This window comes from Neovison vison, chromosome 4, assembly GCF_020171115.1.
Source record: "Neovison vison isolate M4711 chromosome 4, ASM_NN_V1, whole genome shotgun sequence".
Taxonomy (NCBI): Eukaryota; Metazoa; Chordata; class Mammalia; order Carnivora; family Mustelidae; genus Neogale; species Neogale vison.
The window spans coordinates 36,397,245-36,407,592 of record NC_058094.1 but is presented as its reverse complement, the minus strand read 5'-3'; the positions used below and the strand labels follow the sequence as shown (position 1 = coordinate 36,407,592).

The 10,348-nt window shown below is 37.3% G+C and overlaps 1 protein-coding gene across 1 annotated transcript in view; it reads right to left on the bottom strand.

The window, feature by feature from the left end:
* Nucleotides 1-6,481: 6,481 nt before the first annotated feature.
* The window catches only part of YWHAZ (tyrosine 3-monooxygenase/tryptophan 5-monooxygenase activation protein zeta), a 31,161-nt gene continuing 27,294 nt past the window's right edge, over nucleotides 6,482-10,348 (bottom strand). The window contains exon 6 of the mRNA XM_044245201.1: nucleotides 6,482-7,330. Within this exon, the coding sequence (XP_044101136.1) occupies nucleotides 7,271-7,330 (60 nt within the window). The 3' untranslated portion in view covers nucleotides 6,482-7,270. The remainder of the gene's footprint in view (nucleotides 7,331-10,348) is intronic.

The following is a 10,348-nucleotide window of genomic DNA, read 5'->3' as shown; positions in this document are numbered from 1 at the left end:
ATTGTTCTCTCTGCCCTGGACAGATGTTAAAACCAACTTTCTTAGTTACTCCCTGATCCCTAGAGGCCAGCCACCAATTCTCTCTCTGCCAGCTGCTGCTTGACTGCCCCGTAGACTCCAGTGTCCAGGCAGCCCTTTGAAGCCAAGTTTCTGGTCTTGCCCCTTGCGGGCTAGAAACATGTCTACATTCTTTGCCTCCACAAACCTGGAGAGGGCAGGCCATTTCTAATGGAGTTACTTCTCCCTGCTCTGCTGTCAGCAAAGTCAGCTAGACAACAGCTTTTGACTGGAGAATGTCCAATGAGCCTAACTAGTGTCACTCTGGGCCACATAGGTTAGATTCTGGAATAGTCTGTGAAGTGTCCGCATTGGAACACTGTCCCCTCCTTCACTGAGCAGTCAGGTGATGGTGCAGAGGAACTCCAAAGCCCAGCACTCCAAAGCTTTCTCCAAACTCTTCCACTTCTAAATTTTTGGGCTCAACTTTGACCCCTTATAAAGTTCTCTAAGAATGGACTAAGATCTATAAAAATGACTTTCTGAGAAGCTCCCTTGCAAATCTGGGAAAGAAAAAAAAGAACAAACAACCATATTTATATTTTATCTAGTACTATTTAAGGATTATGAATAGATTCTGTACTTTCAACTCTCATCATCAGTAGACTTTTCCTACAGAAACCAGTTAAACTCTTGAAGAATCACAGAGGAATGGGAGAAAAAATAGTGAGAATCTTGACTTGGTTATTCAGGAGGTGGGATAGTTATCTCAGCAATTCAGGACTGAATGCAGTGCATTTCCTCTAAAGGTTTTCCTCCAAAGGTTGAGAAGCACGGAATCTTCAGTCTGAATTCGCTGACGTGTTTTGGCTGCTGGACATAAAATTCTTTAGGCCCTACAAAGATAAGCTATGTGCTACCCGAAGTTCTCACAGACTCCCTACTCCTTCACTTTGGAGACCTGTACTTTTTTCACTTGTTTCAGTGTTTCCTGATAAAGCCTTCCTGGCTGTCCTCCTCTGACCAAATCTCCAGGTCTTGCTCCCTGCTTCTCCAGAGTCAAATGGAAGGGACAGTAGGACAATTTTAGGGTGTAATGAATAGGACAGCAATTAACCATCTTGTGTGCTATTTTACCAAACTTGGTGACTACTTTTCATATGTTCTCTCCTGCTCTTATTACCATCAAGCAAGCCTTTGACTACTGAATTTATTGGCCCACTGTACTGTTCCCCTTTAGTTCCTTTCTTTTGTGATCTCTAGTGCCCAGAGCTGGATTAAACATAATCCTTGTATTATCCCTGTGCTTGAAAGGATTGCTTTCTAACAAGTATTTGTGAACTCACCATCCCATTCCCACAATGGTCACATTAACTAAAAACTACATTTAGGGGCGCCTGGGTGGCTCAGTGGGTTAAGCCGCTGCCTTCAGCTCAGGTCATGGTCTCGGGGTCCTGGGATCGAGCCCCGCATCGGGCTCCTTGCTCAGCGGGGAGCCTGCTTCTCTCTCTGCCTCTGCGCGCTTGTGATCTCTGTCTCTCTCTCTCTCTCTGTCAAATAAATAAAAAAACCTTTAAAAAAACAAAACAAAACAAAACAAACAAAAAAAACTACATTTACTGATGTCATTCTGCCCTAGCTTGTCTCCCTGCTTCTCCATAGGTAAACTCTGTTCTAAATTTTCTCAGAAATATCCATGGGAAAGAGGTTTTATCATGTATATGTATGCCTAAGCTTCTTGTTCATTTTTCAACCTAATAAGGATATCATACTGTATTTTCACTAAATATTCATTTTCACTAATGAAGATTATGTCATTGGGTAAAATAACTATCTGTTCTTTCAATGGACATTTGGATTGTTTCATTTTTTGCTTATTTAAATAGAACAGCTGTAAATTTCCTGGTGTACCATGGCAAGTGTTCCAGAAATACATCCAGGAGAGAATTGCTCAACTATAGGGATGTGAATGTCAACTTTATGAGATAATGCCAAATTATTTTCCAAAGGGATGTAGTAATTACACTCCCATCAGTACTGGGAGGTCTCAAACCACATCTCCCAACATCTGGGTAAGACCAGACTTTCAAACAGTATTATGTGGGGGTAAAATGGTGGTATCTAACTGTAGTCCTGGCTTGCATTTCCCTGGTTAAACCTCTCTTCACAGATCTACTGGCCATGTATTTCCTCCTCCCCAAAAATGCCCGTTCAAAACCTTTGCCCACTTTCCTATTTTTTTGTTTACGTATGTATACCAATTTTTAAAGTTATGTACTTTTCCACTCCCAGTTATCTAAATTTTTGATGTAGTTGAATTTATATTGAGGTTCATATATGGAGTCTGAGTTTAAATTTTCCTAGTTAGGCTATGCTCATTTTGAGAGATGTTTTCTCACATCTCACATCACATTGGAGAGATCCAATCACCTACATCTTCTGAACATCTTAAGTTTTAACTCTCTCATTCTTCTGGATTTGATTTTTGTGCATGACACAATTTAGAAGTGCAAATAGCATTTTCTTAAAGCACAAAAAAACTTGTTACTTTCTTCTCTTGACACAGTTGAAGTTATATGGTACCTGCTTCCAAAATACATGTTATTAACATGAAAAACCTGTTAGGACAGGTAAACTTTATCCTTAATTTCCTTGCTTTGGGAATCATCTGTTGAGCAGAACCACGAACTTGTCTTGCAGACCAACAGTTGTTTTAGAAATAGCCTTTTTTGACTCAAAATGTAATGTCACACTACGTTTTGCCAAATAGTTTTCCACCCCACCCCACCCCCCAGATTTTGGCAGCAAGGACACTCAATATTACAGCACAGGGGAGACTATTTCTTCTTTCTACAGAGTCCCTCACTTGTGAGTGCATGGAAGTTCTCATAACTTGATGCCTTTGCACAAGCTGGAACCCCCGTCTGGATCCCATTCAGCCTTGACTCAAAACATAAATAAATCCGAGAAGCCCTTCTTGAACATTTGAAAAGCGGCTGGCTCAAACCAGCATTCATTAACAAAAAGCCAAGCACCTACTTAAAATACTGATGGGTTCTAAGGTCTGGAAATTCATACTTGAAGTCTTTTAAGAACATTTGACAGGTTAAGCTTGGGCTTTCAGAAATTTCATAGAATGAGCTCGATCGAATATGGAAAAAAGGTACCTGGAAATTCATACATAACTATTGAGAACATTTGACAGATTAAGCTTGGGCTTTCAGAAATTTCATAGAATGAGCTCAAATACAGAAAAAAAGTATTATTAAGTGAATCTCTGGCATTACCTAGGGTTGGTAATAGCTGTGCCTAAATATATCCACTTTCAATTTGGTTTCTATATCCAAAAGACACATATGCTTGCTTGTCCAGGATGACAGACATCCTCATAAACTGAGTAATTATGGTAATGATACAGAGCAGGTGCAGATGTCTTCCAGAAAGTTAGCTTATCAAGTCTTGCTATTTCAGTGACTTTCAAGTTCTGAAACACTTGGGGGTTGACAATCATATATAAAGACGCCTTAAAAGAATCCAGGTTGAGTAGCATGATTAGAGTTTGATGTACTCAGCAACATTTTTATTTTTCAAGTTTTCGAAGTCGATCTATTGTGGTGAGATCTTGAATACCATTTTGTCAAGAGTACCGTTTTCCTAGAGGCCTGTTGTGAAGTTTCTTAAAAGTACCTACGCAGACCCAGCAGTATCTTTTTTGTTTTTAGGCCTTTAGAATAAAAGGAGAGCTACAATTAACCAGTTAAGACTGTGACTGCTGTTAAGCCACACTACAGAGAATGGAAGGGCAGTTTATTGACATTAATATCACATTCAGAAAAAGACCCAAGTCCTGCCATCTTCCAAGTGCCGTTTCAGTGACCACCTTAAAACTATAGATGTTTCAATTCCACTGCTTATTTTCCCACATACAAGAAAATAAAGCCATTTGTGGTTCCTTGATATTTCTCTGCAGGAATGGGTAAGACTCTGAGCACACAGCACCAGTTAGGAAGTTCCTAACACTGTAGGCTCTCATGCAGTGATGATGTACTTGCATCCAAATGAAGTGCCATTCTCCCCTAATGTAGACCTCAAACTGTTTCAATGATACCGCCACTGCTGGGAAGTCTACAAAATTCTTGGATTTGTACCCCATGGCTTTTCACTGTTGGTCAGAGTTCCTCAATTACCCAATCAAGGTTTCACTCTCAAACTGAGGTTTAACCACAAATAAGCCAAGACTACAGATTCCAAATAGGCCATTACTAGTTCCAAATATGTTTTGGGCCATGGCAGGATTACTGACCATTTTGTAGGGAAGACAGGAAGAAAAAAAAATTGTAAGTTAAACTACTTGACATTCTTTTTAATTCTCTTATACTCCCCCATCACCCCCACCCATATCTATGATCTTTATGGTATGAAGTAGTAGCAAAACAATTAAATGGAAAAGCTAGGACCATAAGTCAGAGCTGCAGCCAAGTCCATACTTTCAACTGACCTCAACGGTGGCTCCTCTCTCAAGGACAACTGTGAAGTGGACATCTTTTTTTTTTTTTTTTAAACAATCCCAATACTCCACACACAGAAAATACATTATTATATTCTCCAAATTCCTGGAAATATCGTTATATTGACAAAAACAGACATGAAGCCTGGATTTGGGACAATTAAAGAAATGTTATAAAAATTTATTATTCAAATCCCAAGGCAAGAATCTTCCTTCAGTCTATTGGGCACTAGTACGTAGAAACATTAACAGCTAATATTAATGAAGTATTATCACAATTTATTTCAGAATCAAACTAGAAGACTAATGCATATAAATAGGCAAATATGACAAGCTTTAGATTTTATTTATAATTTATACTTGAATGAGATCCATCTCAAGTTTAGCTTAATGCGCCTTAGCTATAAATGATTACTTCATGTCCTTGGCCTGGGGGCCAGGAGAAATGAATAAAAAAAGAGCCAAGAAGAGGATTATTTTGCCCTAATGCATTAAGAGATTTTTTTCTCCTTGAAAGAAAGACCCCAAGGCCTCCATTGCACTTTTATTTGAATGTAGTATCTGGGGGACAACTGTGCCAAAGGCCTGCTATTTCCCAATTTAATCTGAGGTCATAATAAAACAAGCAACAAAACAGTTATTTGGGATTTCGGTTTCTCACCCTTATCATCAAGACTCACTGCCTCCCATCATCAATATTTATTGAGCATTTACAGTGTACTAGGCACAATAGAACATACAGAAAACATTGTCCCTGCTCTTGAGGAGCTTACATTCTAAAAGAAAAAAAAAATACACCTCTTTTAAAATGGTATTTTTGTTTGGTGTTTTCTGCAAGGTACTGAAGAAATAGTTTGGGGGTGAGCTTTGGGTGTAACTTAGCCCCATCATTATTTAAAGAGAGGAAGAGGAAGGATTTTAAAGGCAGACAATGACAGACCATTCAGGTAGGTAGGGTTTACAAGGAGATAAACACAATCTCATCAACTAAGGAGAGATTTGCTGCAGTAAATAGGATGAGGGAAATAGTTTGTGGGATGCAAGCAAAGGAAGCAAGGTATCCTTAGACATTGAGTGGAGCCAGAAAGATCATGCGGCCTTTTTTCCAAGTACACACGGCCACCAAGTAGGAATGGTTGGTGACAAGACAGAAGGCTAAAAAAGGTAATCCTGTGCACCTGACAAATAGAATAAAGGATCAAAATTGAAGGCAGGCTATAACAATATCAAGAAATTCTTAAAAACAGAAGTGATTTGGAAGCACAAAACTTAGTTAATGCTACCCAATATCATGATGGGTCAAGAACATTGTGGCTTCCTAAGTTAGAAAATGCCATATACCAAAACTTTAAATGGAACATATTTCTTTTTTCCAATCAATCCCGTCTCTGAAAAAAACAAACAAAAAAAGACAAAAACAAAACAAAACTATTTTTTTTTTTTAGAGAAGAGGAAGAATAAGGGACATGGTTGGGAACAGTAGTAGTTATATTAGTAGTATTTTGTTACGATAAAACTTTGTATTTAAACTTGGTAAAAGCCCATTAGCTGCCAAGAGGGAATAAGGAATAAATTTCCAAAAATGTACAATTTCCTTTAGAGAAGTTTCAGAACCAAAAGACTAATTTACATGAAAAGCTGTAGAGAAAGTAGTTGAAAAGTCCATTCATAAAACTTTTATTCCACTTACATGAACTTAATACACGTGTTCTTAACAATTATGCTTGGATTGTTCATGAAAATTTCATAAGACATTAAACAAAGCTAGCCATCATCTGAAGTTATTCCCCTGTTAACTATTTTTTACAGCACATGCATGTTATTAGGCAAGTATCAAAAAAAAAAAAAATCCACAAAAGCAAAACCAAAAAATACCCCAAACAAAAACAAAACAAAAAAAACCCCACCCAAACAAAAAAACCCCCAAACCAAACCAAAAACCCTAAAAAAAAAAAAAAAGAAAATGAAAAAGAAAAGTTAAATACATGGGATTTTTATTTTGCTGCTGTGCTTGATACACATAAAGTAATGGATATCAAGCAATTCATTTTTACTGCATCTTTACTTGTACATTTGTTCTTAGGTTGCCTAAAACATTTAAATACAAATAAAAGGAGTGTAGCAAAAATAATGAAAGCAAACAGCAGGTAACTTTACAAATAATGGAATGTGAACCGTTTCTGCCCTTATCCAGAGTAAATTGGGTCACAACTAAAGGAACACTTCTGCAACTGTAATCAAAGGTGTGCACACTGAGAGTTGAGTATTCCACAGATTCTCATGGTTCCATACACGGTATCTACAGAATACCCATTTCTACTACAGCCTCGTAAGTGCTCCAAACCTTAAAGTACCCACACAAAAACTACACCTGTATCTGGAACCAAGTATCCCTTTTATTCCCCACCAGGACAAACCAATATGTAGGCAGTTTTCTTTGCTTAGACATGGAAGCAGTTTTAACACTGGCCCTTGTGAAGCCACAATGTACCAAAAGTACTATGCCAAACATTTATAACTAGTATAAAAATTCCACATCCCCATATTGGCCACCTCAAGATGAAAACAGATAATTCCCTAAATGTTAACTGGCTCTACTCCCCTAATATTCAACATAAAAACCACATGGGAAATATAGAAATTCAAACAGAAGTAACATAAACCTGTCATAAATCGTAAACAAAAAACTATTTGTGGGACAGCATGGATGACAAATGGTCTACTGTGTAAATTTTAGAATGAGGCAGACAAAAGTTGGAAGGCCGGTTAATTTTCCCCTCCTTCTCCTGCTTCAGCTTCGTCTCCTTGGGTGTCCGATGTCCACAACTGGTAAAAGAAGGAAAGATTTTTCAGCATGTTTCAGTTTGAAAAAAATCTTAATAAATTTGTCATGGTACCAGAATGTAAACACAGCTTTCGCTGAAAGCTTTCTTTAAAAGATCACAGCAAAGAAGACAGCTTCAAGATACAGAACACCCTCATTTTCTCCCTAACTTTTGTGTGGTAAACACTGTTAAGTACAAAACAAGTTGTTTTCAACCAAGTCGGATACAAGAAACTTGGTTACCACAGAAAAGCAAGCAAAATAAAAAAATACCAAAGTGCTACAAAATACTAGTATTAATAAGCTATGGGAATATCAAACTGCTCTGAAAAGCCCCAACACGAGAGATGGATGTGTTTAGTGTATCCAAACTAGAATCTTCTTAATTTAACCCAAGTTCAAGTTCAAGATGACTACTTTCCTTTCATAAAACTTTAGGATTCCTACTCCAAAGACAATCTCACATTCCATGAAATTCGGGAGTGAGGGTATCAATCCTGAATTAAATTACAAATTTAGCTTTTCTAATGTTTTTAGCTTAGGAAAACATACCTTTGTGAAACTGTAGGACAGATGAACAGAAAACAGTATGGTCAGAACCCCATCTTATAAGAGGTAAAAACTGAATTGTCCAACAGTGGTAAGACTACAGATTCTATTAATTTTTTTCATTAATGTTAATTTATTGGCAGTAAAAACAAAACAAAACAAAAACCCTCAAAATTATTTCAGTTTCTTCAAAAATTAGTATTTTTTACAAGTCTTTTAACACAGCCCATTAATGACTTTCAGATGTAATTATAAAAGGACTACTGCTTATATAATAAAAAATGAAGGGGAAAAAAACCCCGCAGTAATATTTTTCTAACTCCCAAATCACGCATTAGCTTTATTTATTAACCAAAGAGATCTCTGCCCTGGAAGCAAGACTTCATCCAAGGTCATACATTTAAGCTAAATGACCTTTGCAAGTCTGTGTGTTCCTGTTAAACAGGGGTTTTGTAAGATGAAACTGTCTTTTAACATCTCTTCCCAGTTTTAACCTTCAAGGATTCTTGAATTTTCCATTAATACCTGAAAATACTTGACACATTTTTCTACTAGAGTATGTTGGCAGTATTAGTCAACCAGATTCAATCTCAAATACTAGGTAGTTATGGCAAAATTTCTTAACAGATAAATGATCCAGGGCACCTGAGTGGCTCAGTGGGTTAAGCCTCTGCCTTCGGCTCAGGTCATGGTCTCAGGGTCCTGGGATAGAACCCTGCATCAGGCTCTCTGCTCAACGGGGAGCCTGCTTCTCCATCTCTTTCTCCCTGCCTCTCTGCCTACTTGTGATATCTGTCTGTCAAATAAATAAATAAAATCTTTAAATAAAAACCAAACAGATAAATGATCCAATCCACCTATAATGGTAACAGGTGATATTACCAAGGCTTAGAGAAGACACACAGTAACCAGTGACAGAATCAGAATGCAATCTTGGTTTTCTTTTCACCCAGCTGTTGCAAGTATGCTTTTTCATGCTATACTAACCAAAATCAGCTGTAGTATTTATTTCAGGTCAGGCCCTCTCAGAAAATGATGACAATGTTAACAGACCTCAATTTCTACCTTTTAGGAATGACAACTATCTCATCACTTCAGACCAGAAAATATGAAAATTCTTTATATTAAAAACAGCTAACAAAGTGAAGTGCTTCTTTCATTCGACATAAAAATTCATTCTTTAAGGAACTACAGGTTACTCTCTTGACTAAAATAAAAATCCCCCAAGGTTTTAAGTAGCCTCCAGTTACACATCCTAAAATAATTTTAGGTGTTTAATAATAACCAAGTACACAATGTGGTTCAAAAAACTCTGATGATAACTCAACACGAGAATACAGACCTGGTTCAGAAAATTGACAGTGAGTTAGAATAAAGCTGGAAGCAAAATGTATAAAATGATTTACAGTTCTCAAGCTCTACACTGCAAGTCTTCACTCCTAGCTTATTACCTGGCATAGCAGGCACTTGATAATTTTTACACCTAAGGCTCAAAACTTCAATTATTTATCTGAAGGAGAATGGGAAAACCTATGGGACTAAAGAGACACAAGGTGTAGACTTGCAAGGTGTAGACTTTATTTGGATCTCAATTTATATAAAAAAACTTTAAAAAAATTTTTTTTAAGATTTTATTTTTTTGACAAAGAGAGAGATCACAAGTAGGCAGAAAGGCAGGCAGAGACAGAGGGGGAAGCAGGCTCCCGGATGAGTAGAGCCTGATGCAGGGCTTAATCCCAGGACTCTGGGATCATGACCTGAGCAGAAGGCAGAGGCTTTAACCCACTGAGCCAACCAGGCGCCACAAAAAACAAAAAAAAAACAAAAAAAAAAAACAACCTTTTAAAAAAATAGACAATTAAAAAAAACTGGGGTTTGAGTACTATTTAGATGTGCATTATTAAGAATTACTGCCAATTTTTTCTGTGTGTTAATGGCATTGTGGTTCTTTTTCTCGGTCTGGAGAATGTTAAGGATAAGCATGAGATTCCATAACATGCCTTTTTTTTAACTAAGAGGCTAACTAGGCAAAACGTTTCTATTTGAATTCCATAGAGTATCTGAAATCTTGTAACTGAAGTTACTGATGGGAGTACTACAGCTGTCTAAATATGGAAGCAACTTTATTATCAAGAAAATCACTTTTTAAAAAAAGATTTTATTTATTTGAGACAGAAAATGAGCAAGAGACAGAGAGCATGAGCTGGGAGAAATGGGAGGAGAAGCAGGCTATCCGCGGAGAAGGAACGTGACATGGACTTGACCCCAGGATCACAACCTGAGTGAGCCAAAGGCATATGCCTATTAACTGACTGAGCCACCCACATGCCCCAAGAAAACCATTTTTAATGGAAATTAAACATGAAGAGAACTTACACAGTTTTGATAATAAAAACTATTCTGTGACTAAAATGGAACAAATGGAAATAACCAAATTGAAATGGAAAATGAAACAGCCTATGTGATTGGAA